This window comes from Dromaius novaehollandiae, chromosome 2 (assembly GCF_036370855.1).
Source record: "Dromaius novaehollandiae isolate bDroNov1 chromosome 2, bDroNov1.hap1, whole genome shotgun sequence".
Taxonomy (NCBI): Eukaryota; Metazoa; Chordata; class Aves; order Casuariiformes; family Dromaiidae; genus Dromaius; species Dromaius novaehollandiae.
Genome location: NC_088099.1, coordinates 76,735,739 through 76,754,307, shown reverse-complemented (window position 1 = coordinate 76,754,307; position 18,569 = coordinate 76,735,739). Strand labels below are relative to the sequence as shown.

Sequence of the window (18,569 nt, the reverse complement as noted above, 5' to 3'; positions counted from 1 at the left end):
GGCAACGCCATCTAGCAGTAGCTTTAGGCTTAGGGTTAGGCTTAGGCAAAGGCAAAACAAAGGCAAAAGAAAAGGCATCTAGGGTTACGGTCACCGTTCGGGTTAGCAAAAGGCAGAGGAAAAGGCAAAGGCATCTAGGGTTAGGGGCAGCGGCAGGCAAAGGCAAAGACTAACTCAAAACCAAAAGCAGCTAGGGAGAGGGGGACGAAAGGCAATGGCAACGACAAAGGCAAAGGCAGCTAGGCTTACGCTTAGCAAAGGCAAAGCCAAACGCAACAGCAAAGCTATCCGGGCTTCGGCCTAGGTTTAGGTTTAGGCTTAGACTTAGGCTCAGGCTCAGGTTAGGTAAAACAGAGGTAAACGCAAAGGCATTCAGGCTTAGCATGAGGGTTAGTGACAGGCCACGGAAAGATAAAGGCAAGGGCAAACAACAGTCCAAGGAAAAGCCATCTAGGTGAGGGCTACGGGTAGGGTTACGGTGATGTTTAGGCTTACCGTGAGGATTAGGAACAGCTAAAGGCAAAGGCATCTAGGAATACAGTTGCGGTCGCGGTCCGTGTCAGGGTTAGGAAAAGGCAAAAGCAAAGGAAAAGGAAAAGGCATCTAGCGTTGGGGTTAGCGATAGGCAAAGGCAAAGGCATGTAGGCTTAGGGTTAGCAAGGCAGAGAGAAAGCCAAAGGCAAAGGAATCTAGGCTTAGGGGTAGGGTAAGGCGTAGGGCTTAGGCTTAGCCTTAGGTTCCGCATCAGGCTTAGGAAAGGGAAAGCAAAGGCAAAGGCAATGTTAAAGGCATTCAGGCTTAGGATTAGGCTTAGGGCAAGGCCACGGCAAAGGCAAAGCAAAGGAAGAAGAAAAGGCATCCAGGGTTAGGGTGACGCTGAGCGTTCGCATTACGGTTAGAGTTACGGTGAGGGTTAGGAAACGGTAAACGCAAAGGCTCTAGGCATAGTGTCAGGGTCAGTGTTAGGCAAAGCAAGGGCAAAGGCATCTAGGCTTAGGCTGAGCAAAGGAAAAGCCAAAGCTCAAGGCAAAGGCAAAAGGAAAGGTATCGAAGGTTAGGGCTAGGGTTCAGGTTTGGGTTCGGGTTAGAGTCAGAGTTGGCATGAAGAAATGCAAAGGCAAAGCCAAAGCAAGCTAGGCTCGAGAATTAGGGTTAGGGTTACGATGAGGTTCAGGAAAAGGCAAAGGCAACTGCAAAGGCATCTGGCGTTAGGCTTAGGGTTAGCTAAAGGGAAAACCAAAGGTATCGAGCGTTAGGCTTAGGGGGAGGATTAGGCTTAAGGTTACGGGTAGGGTTCGGGTTCGGGTCGTGGTTCGCGGTAGGGTTAGGAAAGGCAAAGCAAGGTAAAGCCAAAGGCAAAGGCATTTGGGCTTTGGCTTTGGGTTCGCATTACGCCACGGCAAAGGAAAAGGCAAAGGCAAAGGCAAAGGTGCCTAGGGTTCAGGTTAGCCTTAAGGTTAGCATGAGGGTGAGGGTTATGGTTAGAGATAGCGTCAAGAAAGGGAAAGGAAAGCCAAAGCCTAAGGAATCTAGACTCACGAGTAGGCTTAGCGTTAGCAGTAGGGTTAGGGTTGGGAAAGGCAAAGGCATTAAGGGTTACCTTTAGGGGTAGCGGTAGGCCATGGCAAAGCCAAAGCCAAAGAAATTTAGGCTTAGAAGGAGGGTCATCTCTAGCGTTACGGTTAGGGTTAGGCTTACGATTAGGTTCAGCCAAAGGCCAAGGCAAAGGCAAAGACAAAGGCATCTGCCGCTACGGTACGGGTAGGTAAAGGCAAAGGCAAAGGCACCTAGGCTTCGGGATACACAGGGGAAAACGCAAATGTACCCAGGCTTAGGGTGAGCCTTAGCGTCAGCGTCAGGGTCAGGGTCAGCGTTAGCAAAGGCAAAGGCAATGGAAAAGGAAAGGCATCTAGCGTTAGCGTTAGGCTTAGCGTTACGGTTACCGTTAGGTTAGGGTTAGGGAAACGGAAAAGCCAAGGCAAAAGAAAAGGCAAAGAGAAAGGCCAAACCATCTAGCGTTACGCTTACAGTTGGGGTTAGGCAAAGGCAAAGGCATCTAAGGATAGGGTCAGGGTCACGCTTAGGCAAAGGATAAGGCAAAGACAACACGAAAGGCATCTAGGCTTAGGCAAAGGCAGAGGCAAAGGCAGAGGCAAAGGCAGAGGCAAAGGCAGAGGCAAAGGCAGAGGCAAAGGCAGAGGCAAAGGCAGAGGCCTGCCGGGGTAGGGTTACGGTTAGCAAAGGCAAAGCAAAAAGCAAAGGCAAAATCAAAGGTGCCTAGGGTTCAGGTTAGCCTTAAGGTTAGCATGAGGGTGAGGGTTATGGTTAGGGATAGCGTCAAGAAAGGGAAAGGAAAGCCAAAGCTTAAGGAATCTAGGCATACCAGTAGGGTTAGCGGTAGCGGTAGGGTCAGTGTTGGGAAAGGCAAAGGCATTAAGGGTTACCTTTAGGGGTAGCGGTAGGGCATGGCAAGGGCAAAGGCAAAGGAAAGGGCAAAGGCAACGCCATCTAGCAGTAGCTTTAGGCTTAGGGTTAGGCTTAGGCAAAGGCAAAACAAAGGCAAAAGAAAAGGCATCTAGGGTTATGGTCACAGTTCGGGTTAGCAAAAGGCAGAGGAAAAGGCAAAGGCATCTAGGGTTAGGGGCAGCGGCAGCGGCAGGCAAAGGCAAAGACTAACTCAAAACCAAGGGCAGCTAGGGAGAGGGGGACGAAAGGCAATGGCAACGACAAAGGCAAAGGCAGCTAGGCTTACGCTTAGCAAAGGCAAAGCCAAATGCAACAGCAAAGCTATCCAGGCTTAGGCTTAGGCTTAGGCTTAGGCTTAGGCAAGGTAAAGCAGAGGAAAACGCAAAGGCATTCAGGCTTAGCATGAGGGTTAGTGACAGGCCACGGAAAGATAAAGGCAAGGGCAAACAACAGTCCAAGGAAAAGCCATCTAGGTGAGGGCTACGGGTAGGGTTACGGTGATGTTTAGGCTTACCGTGAGGATTAGGAACAGCTAAAGGCAAAGGCATCTAGGAATACAGTCGCGGTCGCGGTCAGTGTCAGGGTTAGGAAAAGGCAAAAGCAAAGGAAAAGGAAAAGGCATCTAGCGTTGGGGTTAGCGATAGGCAAAGGCAAAGGCATGTAGGCTTAGGGTCAGCAAGGCAGAGAGAAAGCCAAAGGCAAAGGAATCTAGGCTTAGGGGTAGGGTAAGGCGTAGGGCTTAGGCTTAGCCTTAGGTTCCACGTCAGACTTAGGAAAGGGAAAGCAAAGGCAAAGGCCAAGGCAAAATTAAAGGCATCTGCGGGTAGGGTTAGTATTAAGAAAGGCAAAGCCAAAACCAAAGGAATGTAGGCTTAGAATTACAGTTAGGGTTAGGTTAGGGTTATGTTCAGGCAAAGGCATCTCCCGCTACGGTAGGCTTAGGGAAAGGGAAAGGCAAAGGCATCTATGGTTACTGCTAGCCTTAGGGTCAGGAAAACGGAAAGGCAAAGGGAAAGGAAAGGCAATTAGGGTTATGTTTAGCGTTACGGATACAGTCATGTTAGGGTTAGGGAAACGGAAAAGGAAAGGAAAAAGAAAAGTCAATGACAAAGGCAAAGCCATCTAGGGTTACGGTTACGGTTAAGTTTAGGAAAAGGCAAAGGGAAAGGCATCTAAGGATAGGGTCAAGGTCACGCTTAGGCAAAGGATAAGGCAAAGACAATATGAAAGGCATCTAGGCTTAGGCGGAGGCAAAGGCAATGGCAAAGGCAAAAGCAAAGACAATATGAAAGGCGTCTAGGCTTAGGCGGAGGCAAAGGCAAAGGCAAAGGCAATATGAAAGGCATCTAGGCTTAGGCGGAGGCAAAGGCAAAGGCAAAGGCAAAGGCAAAGGCAAAGGCAAAGGCAAAGGCAAAGGCAAAGGCAAAGGCAAAGGCAAAGGCAAAGGCAAAGGCAAAGGCAAAGGCAAAGGCAATATGAAAGGCATCTAGGCTTAGGCGGAGGCAAAGGCAAAGGCAAAGGCAAAGACAATATGAAAGGCATCTAGGCTTAGGCGGAGGCAAAGGCAAAGGCAAAGGCAAAGACAATATGAAAGGCATCTAGGCTTAGGCGGAGGCAAAGGCAAAGGCAAAGACAATATGAAAGGCATCTAGGCTTAGGCGGAGGCAAAGGCAAAGGCAAAGGCAAAGGCAAAGGCAAAGGCAAAGGCAAAGGCAAAGGCAAAGGCAAAGGCAAAGGCAAAGGCAATATGAAAGGCATCTAGGCTTAGGCGGAGGCAAAGGCAAAGGCAGATGCAAAGGCAAAGACAATATGAAAGGCATCTAGGCTTAGGCGGAGGCAAAGGCAAAGGCAGATGCAAAGGCAAAGACAATATGAAAGGCATCTAGGCTTAGGCGGAGGCAAAGGCAAAGGCAATATGAAAGGCATCTAGGCTTAGGCGGAGGCAAAGGCAAAGGCAAAGGCAATATGAAAGGCATCTAGGCTTAGGCGGAGGCAAAGGCAAAGGCAAAGGCAAAGGCAAAGACAATATGAAAGGCATCTAGGCTTAGGCGGAGGCAAAGGCAAAGGCAAAGGAAAGACAATATGAAAGGCATCTAGGCTTAGGCGGAGGCAAAGGCAAAGGCAAAGGCAAAGGCAATATGAAAGGCATCTAGGCTTAGGCGGAGGCAAAGGCAAAGGCAAAGGCAAAGACAATATGAAAGGCATCTAGGCTTAGGCGGAGGCAAAGGCAAAGGCAAAGACAATATGAAAGGCATCTAGGCTTAGGCGGAGGCAAAGGCAAAGGCAAAGGCAAAAGCAAAGACAATATGAAAGGCATCTAGGCTTAGGCGGAGGCAAAGGCAAAGGCAAAGACAATATGAAAGGCATCTAGGCTTAGGCGGAGGCAAAGGCAAGGGCAAAGGCATCTAGGCAAAGGCATCTAGGCAAAGGCATCTAGGCAAAGGCATCTAGGCAAAGGCATCTAGGCAAAGGCATGCAGGGTTAGGGTTTACAGTTAGCAAAGGCAAAGGAAAATGCAAAGGTAAAATCAAAGGTGTCTAGGGTTAAGGTTAGGGTGAGGGTGAGGGTGAGGGTTAGGGTGAGGTTTAGGGTCAGGGTCAGGAACGGCCGAGGAAAGGAAAGGCGAAGGCATTAAGGGTTACGATTAGGGTTCAAAAGGAATCTAGGGTTAGGGTGATGGTTAGGGTTCAGATTACGATTACGGTGACACTGAGGGTTAGGAAACAGTAAACGCAAAGGCAAAGGCATCTAGGGTTAGGGTTAGGCAAAGGCAAATGCAAAAGCCAAATTAATGGTATTTGTGGTTAGAGTTAACATTAAGAAAGGCAAAGCCAAAGCCAAACCCAAAGGAACCCACACTTAGAATTACGGTTAGGGTTGGGGTTTGGCTTAGGGTTAGGTTCAGGCAACGGCAAAGGCATCTAGGGTTAGGGTTACCATTAGGGTTAGGAAAACGCAGAGGAAAAGGCAAAGCTATCCAAGGTTAGGGTTAGGGTTAGGGTTAGGGTTAGGGTTAGGGTTAGGGTTAGGGTTAGGGTTAGGGTTAGGGTTAGGGTTAGGGTTAGGGTTAGGGTTAGGGTTAGGGTTAGGGTTAGGGTTAGGGTTAGGGAAAGGGAAAGGGAAAGGGAAAGGGAAAGGGAAAGGGAAAGGGAAAGGGAAAGGGAAAGGGAAAGGGAAAGGGAAAGGGAAAGGGAAAAAAAGGCATTTAGGGTTAGGGTTATGCAAAGTCAAAGGAAAGGCAAAGACATACAGGGTTAGGGTTTACAGTTAGCAAAGGCAAAACAAAAGGCAAAGGAAAAGACAAAGGCAAAATCAAAGGTATCTAGGGTTAAAGTTCGGGTTAGGGTTAGGGGGAGGGGTAGAGGAAGGGGTAGGGTTTGGGGTAGGGGTAGGGTTTGGGGTAAGGTTAGGAAAGGACAAGGAAAGGAAACACAAAGGCATTAAGGGTTACGATTAGGGCTGGAAAAGGAATCTAGGGTTACAGTGATGGTTAGGGTTTGGATTACGGTTAGGGTTACGGTGAGGGTTAGGAAACACTAAGCGCAAAGGTAAAGGCATCTAGGCATAGCATCAGGGTCAGTGTTAGACAAAGCAAAGGCAAAGGCATCTAGGCCTAGGGTTAGCAAAGGAAAAGGCAAAGGCAAAAGGAAAGGTACCTAGGGTTGGGGTTCGGGTTCGGCTTAGAGTTAGCATTAAGAAAGGGAAAACAAAAGCAAAGGAATCTATCCTTAGGGAAGCAAAGGCAAAGTGAAAGGCAAAGGTATCTAGGATTAGGGTTATAGTTAGCGTTAAGAAATGCAAAGGCAAAGCCAAAGGAATCTAGGGTTACAATTAGGGCTAGGGCTAGTGTTAGTGTTACAATGAGGCTCAGAAAAAGGCAAAGGCAACTGCAAAGGCATCCAGCATTAGGGTTAGGTAAAGGGAAAACCAAAGTTATCTTAGGTTCGGGTTAGGGTGAGGATTAGGGTTAAGGTCACGGTTAGGCCTCGGGTCATGGTTCAGGTTAGGGTGAGCATTAGGATAAAGGTTACGGTTAGGTTCGGGTGATGGTTTGTGTTAGGCTTAACAAAGGCAAGGCCAAGATAAAGCCAAACGCAAACGCAAGGCAAAGGCACATGGGCTTGGGATTAGGGTTAGAGATAGGCCAACGCAAAGGAAAAGGCAAAGGCAAAGGCCTCTAGGGTTAGCGTTAGCATTAGGATTAGGGTTAGGTGAAGGATGAGGCAAAGGCAATATGAAAGGTATCTAGGGTGAGGCAGAGGCAGAGGCAAAGGCAAAGGCATAGAGGGTTAGCGTTACCGTTAGCAAAGGCAAAGGCAAAATCAAAGGTATCTTAGGGTTCAGGTTAGCCTCAGGGTTAGCGTTAGGGTTACAGTTAGGGGTAGGGGTAGGGTTAGCATCAGGCAAAGGCAAAGACAAAATTAACAGTATCTGGGGTTAGGGTTAGGGTTAGGGTTAGGATTAAGAAAGGCAAAGTCAAAGCCAAACCCAAAAGAAGCTAAGCTTAGAATTACGGTTAGGGTTAGGATTAGGGTCAGAGTCAGGAAAAGGCAAAGGCAAAGGCAAAGAATAGGGTCAGGGTCATGCTTAGGCAAAGGATAAGGCAAAAACAACATGAAAGGCATCTAGGGTTAGGGTTAGGGTTAGGCTTTGGCTTTGGGTTAGGCAAAGGCAAAGGCATGCAAGGGTAGGGTTACAGTTAGCAAAGGCAAAGCAAAAGGCAAAGGCAAAATCAAAGGTGCCTAGGGTTCAGGTTAGCCTTAGGGTTAGCATGAGCGTGAGGGTTATGGTTAGGGACAGCGTCAAGAAAGGGAAAGGAAAGCCAAAGCCTAAGGAATCTAGGGTTACGACTAGGGTTACGGTTAGGCTTAGCATTAGGGTTAGGATTAGGGTGAGGGTTAGGAAAGGCCAAGGAAAGGAAAGGCAAAGGTATTAAGGGTTACGATTAGGGTTGGAAAAAGCATCTAGGGTTAGGGTGATGGTTATGGTTCGGACTATGGTTAGGGTTACGCTGAGGGTTAGGAAACGGTAAGCACAAAGGCTCTAGGCATCTAGGCATAGCGTCAGGGTCACTGTTAGGCAAAGGCAAAGGCATTTGATTTTAGGATTAGGGTTAGGGTTAGGCCCCAGCAAAGGAAAAGCCAAAGGCAAGGGAAAAAGGAAAGGTATCTAACGTTAGGGTTAGGGTTCAGGTTCAGGTTAGAGTCAGAGTTGGCATGAAGAAATGCAAAGGCAAAGCCAAAGCAAGCTAGGCTTAGAATCAGGGTTAGGGTTAGGGTTCAGGTTATGATGAGGTTCAGGAAAAGGCAAAGACAAAGGCAAAGGCAACTGGAAAGGCATCTAGGGTTAGGGTTAGGGTTAGAGTTACGCTTAGGTATGGTTAGGGAAATGCAAAGGCAAAGGCAATGGAAAAGGCAAAAGCAAAGGCATCTAGGCCTAGGGTTATGGTTAGGGTTAGGGTTAGCGTTAGGGTTACACTTAGGTACGGTTAGGGAAACGCAAAGGCAAAGGCAAAGGCATCTAGAGTTAGAGTTATGCAAAGGCAAAGGCAAAAGGACACACAAAGGCAAAGGAATCTATGCTTAGGTTTAGCAAAGGCAAAGGCAAAATTAACAGTATCTGCGGTTATGATTAGGGTCAGCATTAAGAAAGCCAAAGCCAAAGGAATCTAGGCTTAGAATTACAGTTAGGGTTAGGGAGAGGGTTAGGGTCAGGGTCAGGGTTAGGTTCAGGCAAAGGCAAAGGCATCTGCCGCTACAGTAGGGGTAGGTACAGGGAAAGGCAAAGGCAAAGGCATCTAGGGTTATATTTACCATTACGGTTAGGAAAACGCAGAGGAAAAGGCAAAGCTATCCAGGGTTACAGTTAGGGTTAGGATTAGGGTTAGGGTTAGGCAAAGGCAAAGGCACAGGAAAAGGTATCTACTGTTGGGATTAGGGTTCGGGTTAGGGTTACAGTTCGGCAAAGGCAAAGCGCAAGGCAAAGGGAAAGTCAAAGGCATCTAGCGTTAGGGTTACGCAAAGGCAAAGGCATCTTGGGTTAGGATTAGGCAAAGGCAATGGAAAAGGCAAAGGCATCTTGGGTTAGGATTAGGCAAAGGCAATGGAAAAGGCAAAGGCATTTAGGGTTCGGCTTAGGTTTAAGGTTATGGTTAGGCGTAGGCTTAGGCTTAGGTTTATGTCTGGACTTCGGCTTAGGGAAAGGCAAAGGTAAAGGTAAAGGCATCTAGTGTTAGTGTTGGGCAAAAGCGAAGGCAAAGGGATAGGCACACGCAGACTAGGGTTAGGGCTAGGTAGAGGGACCTAGTGTTTGAGTTAGGGTTCGGGTAAGGGTGAGGCTGAGGCTGAGGCAGAAGCAGATGCAGAGGTATCTAGGGTTAGGCAGAGGCAAGCGCATCTAAGATCAGGTTCGGGTTAGGGTTCTGGTCAGAGTGAGACAGAGGCAGAGGCACCTTGGGTTAGGCAGAGCCAGAGGCATCCAGGGCTTGCGTTAGGATTATACTTTGGGTTCAGGTTCGGGTTAGGGTTAGGCAGAGGCAGAGGCATCTAGGGATAGGCAGAGCCAGAGGCATTTAGGGTCAGGCAGAGGCATCTAGGGTTTGAATTTGGTTTCCGGTTTGGGTAAGCGTTAGGGTGAAGCAGAGCCAGAGGTAAAGGCAGAGGCATCTAGGGTTAGGCAGAGGCAGAAGAATCTAGGGTTCAAGTTACGGTGAGGCAGAGACAGTCATCTAGTGTTCAGGTTAGGGTTAAGGTGGGGCAGAGGCATCTAGGGCTGGGGCTGGGGTATCTATGGTTAGGCAGAAGCAAAGGCATCTAGGGCTAAGGCAAGACTTAAGGCTAGGGGCAAAGGACTATGGTTAGGCTAAGGGTGGGCTGAGGAAGGGCAGTGGCAAACGGCTTGGGTTGGGCAGGGGCTAGGGCAAGGGCTAGGGCATGGGCAAGGGCAGAGGCAGTGGCATCTAGAGTTAGGCAGAGGTATACAGGGCTAGGGCTGGGGCTGGGACATCGACGGTTAGGCAGAGGCAGAGGCATCTAGGATTGGGGCAAGAGCTGGGGCAAAGGCTGCGGTAAGGGCTGAAGCAGAGGAAAAGGATGGGACTAGGGCAAGGGCAAGAGAAGGGCAGAGACATCTAGGATTGGGGCAAGGGTATGAGCAAAGGTTGAGGCATCTAGTGTTAGGTAGAGGCATCTAGGGCTGGGGCTGGGGCAAAGGCTTAGGGCTGGGCTAGGGAAAGGCTGGGGCAAGAGCAGCAGCAAAGGGCAGCGGCAAAGGGCTAGCCCTTGCTGAGGCTAGGGCAAGGGCAGAGGCATCTAGGGTTAGGCAGAAGCATCTAGAGCTGGGGCAAAGGGCTGGGTAATCTATGGTGAGGCAGAGGCATCTAGGATTGGGGTAAATGGCTGGGGAAAAGGGCTGGGGCAAGGGCTAGGGTTGAGCAGGGGCTAGGACAAAGGCAAGGGCAAGGGCAGAGGCAGAGACATCTAGGTTTAGGGCAAGGGCTGGGGCAAGGGTATCTAGGGCTAGGCAGAAGCAAGGGCATCTAGGGTTGGGGCAAGGGTTGGGGCAAAAGCCGAGGCAAAGTGTGTGGTAAAGGGCGGGGCAAAGGGTTAGGGTTGGTCTAGGGAAGGGCAAGGGCAGGGGCAAGGACATCTAGGGTTAGGGCATGGGGCTGAAGCAAGGGGCTGGGGGCAAAGGGTTAGGGAAGGGCAAGGGCTGGGGCACCTAGGGTTAGGGCTAGAGCTGGGCAAAGGGCTAGGACAAGGGCCTGGGGGTGGGAACAATGGGTTAGAGTTCGTCTAGGGAAGGACAAGGGCAAGGGCAAAGGCAAGGACAAGGGCAAAGGCTAGGGCAGAGGCATCAAGGGCTGGGGCTGGGGCATCTAGGGCTGGGGCAACTAGGGCTGGGGTTGGACAACGGCAAGGGCAGAGCCAGAGGCATCTAGGGCTGGGGTTGGGGCAAAGGGCTGGGACAAAGGCAGAGGCATATAGGGCTGTGGCAAAGGGCTGGAGCTAGGCAAAGGGCTAGGGCTGGGGCAAAGGTGAGGTATCTAGGGCTAGGGCTGGGGGTGGGGCACGGGCTAGGGCAAGGGGAAGGGCAGAGGCAGAGGAATCTAAGGCTAGGCCTGGGGAAAGGGCAGAGGCATCCTGGGTTGGGGCAAAGGGCTGGGGCATCTAGGGCTGGGGCATCTAGGCGTGGGGAACCTAGGGCTGGGCCAAAGGGCTGGGGTTGGGCAAGGGCAAGGGCAAGAGCAGAGGAACAGGCAGAGAAATCTAGGGCTGGGGCTCAGGCAAAGGTCTGGGAATAGGGACAGGGCAGAGGAGTTTAGGGCTAGGGTAGGGGCAAAGTGCTGGGGCAAAGGCATCTAGGATTGGGGCAAAGAGCTGTGGCTGGGCAAGGGCAAGCCATAGGGCAAGGGCTAGGGCTAGGGCTTAGGCAGAAGCAGAGGAACAGGCATCTAGGACTGGGGCTAGGGAAAAGGGCTGGGGCAGAGGCATCTAGGATTGGGGCAGGGGCAAAGGGCTAGGGTTGGGCAGGGGCTAGGGCAAGGGCAGAGGCAGAGGTATCTAGGGTTAGGGTAAGGGTTGGGGCAAAAGCCAAGGCAAAGTGTGTAAAGGGTGGGGCAAAGGGTTAGGGTTGGTCTAGGGAAAGGCATGGGCCTGGGGCAAGGGGCTGAGGGCAGAGACAGAGGAATCTAGGTGTGGGGCAAAGGGCTGGGGCAAAGGGCTAGGGCTGGGGCATCTAGGGTTGGCGAAAAGGGCTGGGTTTGGGCAAGGCAAGGGCAACGGCAGAAGCACGTAGCGCTGGGGTATATAGGGCTGATGTTAGGAAAGGGCTAGGGCAAAGGCTAAGGCAAGGGCTAGGGCATCTAGTGCAACGGCTAGGGCAGAGGCAGAAGCAGAGGCAGAGGAATCTAGGGCTAGGGCTGGGGCATCTAGGGCTGGGGCAAAGGGCAGGCGTTGGGCAAGGGCAGAGGCAGGGGCATCTAGGGTTGGGGCATCTAGGGCAGCAGTTGGGCAAGGGGAGAGGCAGGGGCATCCAGGCCTGGGGCATCTAGGGTGGCAGTTGTGCAAGGGCAGAAGCATAGGAATCTAGGGCTAGGGCACCTAGGGTGGCAGCTGGGCAAGGGCAGTGGCAGGGACATCTAGGCCTGGGGCATCCAGGTCACAGGCATCTAGGGCTGGGGTTGCACAAGGGTAGACACAGAGGCATCTAGGCCTGGGACTTCTAGGGCCGGGGCAAGGGCATAGGAACGTAGGGCTGGGGCATCGAGCGCTGGGGCTGGGCAAGGGCAAAGGCATAGCACAGTAGGGTCTGGGCATCTAGGGCAGGGTCAGGGACAAGGGCATAGAAATCTAGGGCTAGGGCATCTAGGCATGGGACAAGGGCAGAAGCTTTGGAATCTAAGCCTGGGGCATCGAGACCTCGGGCATCGAGGGCTGGGGCACTGAGGACAGAGGCATAGAAATCTAGTGCTAGGGCTGAGGCATAGGAATCAAGGGCAAGGGCTGGGGCATCAAGGGCTGGGGCTGCACAAGGGCAGAGGCAGTGGCATGTAGGACTGGGGCATCTAGGGCCGGGGTCAGCCACAGGCATCGGGGCTGGAGTTGAGCAAGGGCAGAGTCATCTAGGGCTGGGGTAGGGCAAGGGGATGGGCAACTAGGGCTGGTGTTGGGCAAGGGCATGGACAACTAGGGCTGGGCCATCCAGGGGTGGGGCATCCAGGGGTGGGGCTGGGCAATGGCATCCAGGGCTGGGGCACCTAGGGCTTGAGCTGAGCGAGGTCAGAGGCAGGGGCCTCTGGAGTTGGGCAAGGGCTGGGGCATCTAGGGCTGGAGGTGGGCACGGGAAGAGGCACACACATCTAGGGCCGGGCTTGGGCAAGGACGTCTAGGCCTGGGGCTGGGCAAGGGCAGAGGCATCTAGGCCTGGGGCTGGGCAAGGGCAGAGGCAGGGGAGTGTAGGCCTAGGGTAGGAAAAGGCAGAGGCATCTGGGGCTGGAGGTGGGCACAGGCAGAGGCACACACATCTAGGGCTCAAGTTGGACATGGGCAGAGGTAGGGGCATCGAGGGCTGGCACATCAACGGCTGGGGCAAGGACAGAGGCATAGGAATCTAGGGCGGCAGTTGGGCAAGGGCAGTGGCAGGGGCATCTAGGCCTGGGTTGTCTACAGCTGGGGCAACTAGGGCTGCATTTGGGCAAGGGAGAGGCAGGGGCATCTAGGCCTGGGGCATCTAGGGCTCGAGATGGGCAAGGGCAGAGGCTGGGGCATCAAGGGCTAGGGCTTCTAGGGCTGGAGTTCAGCAAGGGCAGAGGAATCTAGAGCTGGGGTGTCTAGGACTGGAGTGGGGCAAGGGCAGACACAGGGGCATCGAGGGCTGGGGCAGGGCAAGGGCAGACACAGTGGCATCTAGGCCTGGGGCATTTAGGGCTGGGGCAAGGGCAGAGGCATTGGAATCGAGGGCTGGGGCATCTAGGGCAGGGGCAAGGGCAGGGGCATAGAAATCTAGGGCTAGGGCTGGGACATCTAGGGATGAGGCAAGGGCAAGTGCAGAAGCTTTGGAATCAAGGGCTGGGGCATCGAGGGCTAGAGCAAGGGCAAGAGCAGAGGCGTATGAATCTGGGGCTAGGGCTGGGGCACAGGAACGGAGGGCATCTAGGGCTGGGGCAACTAGCACTGGGGGCCAAGGGCTGGAGTTGGGAAAGGGCAGAGGCATCTAGGGTTGGGGCATGTAGGGCTGGGGCAAGGACAGAGGCATAGGAATCTAGGGCTATGGCATGGAGGCCAAGGGCATCTAGGGTGGCAGCTGGGCAAGGGCAGGGGCATCTAGGGTTGGGGCATCTAGGGCAGCAGTTGGGCAAGGGCAGAGGCAGGGGCATGTAGGGCTGGGGCAAGGACAGAGGCATAGGAATCTAGGGCTAGGGCATGGAGGCCAAGGGCATCTAGGGCGGCAGTTGGGCAAGGGCAGGGGCATCTACGGTTGGGGCATCTAGGGGAGCAGTTGGGCAAGAGCAGAGGCAGGGGCACCCAGGCCTGGGACATCTAGGGCCGCAGCTGCGCACAGCAGAGGCAGGGCCATCTAGGCTGGGGTGTCTAGGGCTCGGGCATCTAGGGCTCGGGCATCTAGGGCTCGAGATGAGCAAGGGCAGAGGCTGGGGCATCAAGGGCTAGGGCTTCTAGGGCTGGAGTTCAGCAAGGGCAGAGGAATCTAGAGCTGGGGTGTCCAGGGCTGGAGTGGGGCAAGGGCAGAGGCAGCGGCATCCAGGACTGCAGAATCTAGGGCTGGGGCAAGCACAGAGGCATAGGAATCTAGGGCTGGGGCATGGAGGCCTGGGGCATCTAGGGCGGCAGTTGGGCAAGAGCAGTGGCAGGGGCATCTAGGGTTGGGGCATCCAGGGCTACATTTGGGCAAGGGAGAGGCAGGGGCATCTAGGCCTGGGACATCTAGGGCTCGAGATGGGCAAGGGCAGAGGCTGGGACATCTACGGCTGGAGTTCGGCAAGGGCAGACACAGTGGCATCTAGGCCTGCGGCATTCAGGCCTGGGGCAAGGGCAGAGGGATAGGAATCAAGGGCTAGGGCATCTAGGGTGGGCCTATAGGAATCTAGGGCTGGGGCATCTAGGGTGGGGGCAGGGGCACAGAAATCTAGGGCTAGGGCTGGGGCATCCAGGGATGGGGCAAGGGCAAGGGCAGAAGCTTTGGAATTGAGGGCTGGGGCATCAGCAAGAGCAGAGGCATAGGAATCTGGGGCTAGGGCTGGGGCACAGGAATTGAGGGCCAGGGATGGGGCAACTAGCACTGGGGAATCTAGGGCAACAGCTGGGTAAGGGGAGAGGCAGGGGCATCCAGGCCTGGGGCATCTAGGGCTGGGGCAAGGACAGAGGCATAGGAATCTAGGGCTAGGGCATGGAGGCCAAGGGCATCTAGGGCGGCAGTTGGGCAAGGGCAGTGGCAGGGACATCTAGGCCTGGGGCATCTAGGTCACGGGCATCTATGGCTGGGGTTGCGCAAGGGTAGACACAGCGGCATCTAGGCCTGGGACTTCTAGGGCCGGGGCATCAAGCGCTGGGGCTGGGCAAGGGCAGAGGCATAGCACAGTAGGGTCTGGGCATCTAGGGCAGGGTCAGGGGCAAGGGCAAGAGCACAGAAATCTAGGGCTAGGGCATCTAGGGATGGGGCAAGGGCAGAAGCTTTGGAATCTAAGCCTGGGGCATTGAGACCTCAGGCATCAAGGGCTGGGGCACTGAGGACAGAGGCACAGAAATCTAGTGCTAGGGCTGGGGCATAGGAATCGAGGGCTGGGGCATAAAGGGCTGGAGTTGGGGGAGGTCAGAGGCAGGGTCCTCTGGAGTTGGGCAAGGGCTAGGGCATCTAGGGCCGGAAGTGGGCACAGCAGAGGCACACACATCGAGGGACGGGCTTGGGCAAGGGCGTCTAGGCCTGGGGCATCTGGGGCTGGGGTAGGAAAAGGCAGCGGCATCTAGGGCTGGGGTAGGAAAAGGCAGCGGCATCTAGGGCTGGAGGTGGGCACAGGCAGAGGCACGCACATCTAGTGTTGGGGCATCTGGGGCTGGAGGTGGGCACGGGCAGAGGTAGGGGCATCTCGGGCTGGGGCATCTTAGGCAGCAGTTGGGCAAGGGCAGAGGCAGGGGCATCTGGGGCTGGAGGTGGGCACGGGCAGAGGCTGGGCTATCTTGGCCTGGGGCAAACATGAAGGGGCTTGGACTAGTGGCTGAGGCTAGGGCTAGGGTAGAGGGCAAGGTTTGAGGCCTCAGCTTAGAGGGAGTCCTATCTATCTGAGTTGTACAGCATATAGTCTTTGAGAAGGGAATGACATTAATATCAGAACAAAAAAATAAAACTAATAACAAAAACCAAACAAAAAAATCCTAAAATCCCACTGACATTGATTTTATTTTGAATGCTACCCTCAGATAATATACGTTGTTAGATTAGCCGACTGCCTACATTTTGGCTTTTATGTTACCTGTTACATTTTAAACTTAGTAATTCTGTGAAAGCTTTTCAAAAATTGCACTGCTAGGTAACACTTACCAAATATCCCAATAGTTCTTCTTGGCTAGTAAATTCTTCAGGATTTCCTGTTACTTCTTGCTGTTTAAGATAAAAAAAAAAAATCCAGAGATCTATTTTGTGCACTATTTACATAATGAAAACTGAAAAGTAAATTATTATTATTATGGTTATTCTAGTTTCCTTGCTCAAAATAGATTGTGTGTGCTTCTACTGAAATATCAATATATTTTATTTTTAAACAAGATTTTACTAGTCTTTACAGACAAGTTATGCAAAAATTTTGAAGAAAACACCAGGATTAGAATACATGCCAAAAAGAACTTCTAATAACAAAACATTTTTCCTCTGCTTAATAACTTCTAGCTCATTTATTGCCAGTAAATACTGTTAACAACGTAAATAAGCAAAAGCAAATGTCAAATATTGCCAATCATATTTTTTTCTTCAACTATTTGGAAACTGGAACAACCCATTAACAGAGTAAATATTCACCTCCACTTCCTCGTTTCCTTCCTGCAATTGTATATTGGTCTCACACCTTAAGATTAAAAAATATATATATATTATAAATACATAGAGTACCTAGTTGTTTGATTTATCAAGAATACGCGGCCAGCCACTACTGACAATCGGTTTACGTTACAGATATGCTACAGTGCTGAACTATTCTCTAAAAGGTCACATATTTCCTTGCAGAAATCCCAGGGGTCCTGGACATCCTCATAAATTGATTTGAACTTCTTAGTGCAATTAGCAAGTGCTTACATTCTAAAACCCAGAACTCAAAAAGTTTGGCATAGGTAGTAAAAACTGTAAGCTTTCTATATACATTGTAAAAAGACAAGTCCCCTTAATTACAGCATGATTTTTATGAGCACTTTGCAAATTTGCCTTTACAAAAAACTCAGTTATAAAAAGAAGTGTTTCATAATGTAGCCCCAGATTTTCATATGGCTAAAAGTTGCTTATCCATATTTTTGTTGTTCTGCAACTACAACTATAATAATGCCTTCCATCCTTTTTGCAAGCCTAGGAACCATTACAAAAAATTAGAGACACATGCTGCATCAACCCAGAGAGTGGTTAAGCAGTCAATACCATATGACAGCCAAGCCTAAGTCACTTTCCCTGAAATCTATCTTAGGAGTCAAATGTGTAGAAAAAGCAGACGATGTAGTTAAACTCCAAATAAAATAACTTTCACCTACAGATGACTCTGTCTGCAGAATTTCACTACAAAGAAATTAACAATAACTAGAAATTCTCAGACAGATGTTGCAGAATCTTTAAGTGGAAACATCATTTGACTTCTTGCTGTCAGAGGAGAATCTGATCTTATTCCTTTTAAGAAGCCATACGTTGAATTCATTTCTCTCCGAAGTCTCACAAAAACAAACAGTAAAGGAAAAAGCTGAAATTCTATTTTAGTAACTATAACCTCCAAATCAGTCTCTCATTTAAACACCTGGCTACTCGCAGGTACCCAGGATCTAACCAAAAGCTGGCTTAAAAAAACCAACCTGCAGTGACTTTGTAAAAGGATGCTGTTCTTAAGACCTATAGTACAGGACTTCACAGTGAGGATCAGTTTCAAGCAGAATCAGACAACAGCACTCTGTCTATCTATCTGGGTGGAGAGGTTTAAGCTTTGATTAATTCTTTATGTTCAGTGCTTTCATAAACTAGTTCACTCCTCAGATTAAAAACTGTTACAGTTATTTGAAAGCCAGACAAATGAAGCAAACATTAAGATTCGAAAGCCTGGACTTGAATCTGGTTTCAATTAATCCATCTGCTTAACAGTTGCTCCATAGAATGGTTAGAAGTTTTCAAGAAGAAAATCGCTGCTTTTACTCAGTAACAGTAAACAAACAAAAGATATTAGCTCTGCATGTCTGACAGAGATATAACTGAGTTGAAGTTAACAAACATCCCAAGAGAATGTCATTAGAACAGTATCAAAGAACTAACTGCTGGAACAGTCTTATGTTTGGCCTGATGCACTTATAGTCCGTATCAAATGATTTGCTGCAGTTCCTGGTGTTGCACGAATGACTGACACTGAAGACATCCCCTCACACACCAGCTGATTTAACGCAGTTAAACACAGAGCAAAATCTGAGGTCACTTTACAGCAGCTTTTCTGTTGATGAGAGAAGCTTACAGCCAAGCACAATTTCAGAAGACAAGCATTTTACTACTGCAGGACACATCTCTCTCACAGCACTCTCTATGCAAATCCAATATAGTCATCATCCGCAACACTTTTCTTAGAAAATTTAAAAAAAAGGGGAAGAAAAAAAAAAAACCTTTAAATTTACTCAGAATTGTTGCCTGCGCTGCCTTCTTCGGTCTTGTTGCCTTTGCTACTTCCAATAGCCTTATTAGCTTCAACTTTCTCATCTGGCTTCGCCTGCTCGCTTTGACTTCTCTCCTCCTTTAGAGCATTCTTTTCATCTGAAACAAGAGAAAAGGTAGATTTGGTAACAGTTTTCCAATACTTTATTTCAAAAGTGGTCTTTTCTTAGAATCTTTTTAAAAGACACCAGAAATACATACTGATGATGAAGGTATAGTATGTCTAAGAAATAAAATAAAAACTGAATATAAATATCAAGTTTTGTTCAGCCATGAAGCACAATATATTTTCTGATCAGAAATATTCTAGATGAAAATAATTATAATGCATTTAGACTGAACCCTCATTTCTCCTTTGACTTTAACCCTACAGTCAAATGGTAACTTTTGATGTTTCTTCATTTACACAATGTTCACTCATTTTTATATTTAGTTCTGCCTTTTTTTTTTTTTTTTTTTTGAAAATATGCATTAGTAATGTATTTTAGATGTGGTTCAAACAAACAAAATCAATCCAGAATCTACCGGGTCCTTTAATCATTGTATCTTTTGTATTTCTTTGCATGCCTTAAACAAAAAATACAGCAGAAAGCCTCCCTAATTTTTCTTGCCACAGAAGAGTGGCTTACACACCCAAACACTCTCTGTGCTCCTTCACCCAGTAATACTTACACTATAAACTCCTACTTTGAATCTTGCCTTGTTTACGT

General features: G+C 50.2%; 1 protein-coding gene across 4 annotated transcripts in view; it reads right to left on the bottom strand.

Annotated features, from left to right (window-relative positions):
• LOC112989253 (uncharacterized) overlaps window positions 1–18,569 on the bottom strand; it is a 177,713-nt gene that overhangs the window by 144,960 nt on the left and 14,184 nt on the right. For all 4 annotated transcript variants that reach the window (XM_064506778.1, XM_064506781.1, XM_064506780.1 and 1 more), the window contains exons 11-13: window positions 17,823–17,958; window positions 15,994–16,039; window positions 15,520–15,579 (exon numbers count right to left, since the gene is read on the bottom strand). In XM_064506778.1, coding sequence (XP_064362848.1) covers window positions 15,520–15,579; window positions 15,994–16,039; window positions 17,823–17,958 — 242 coding nt within the window. The remainder of the gene's footprint in view (window positions 1–15,519; window positions 15,580–15,993; window positions 16,040–17,822; window positions 17,959–18,569) is intronic.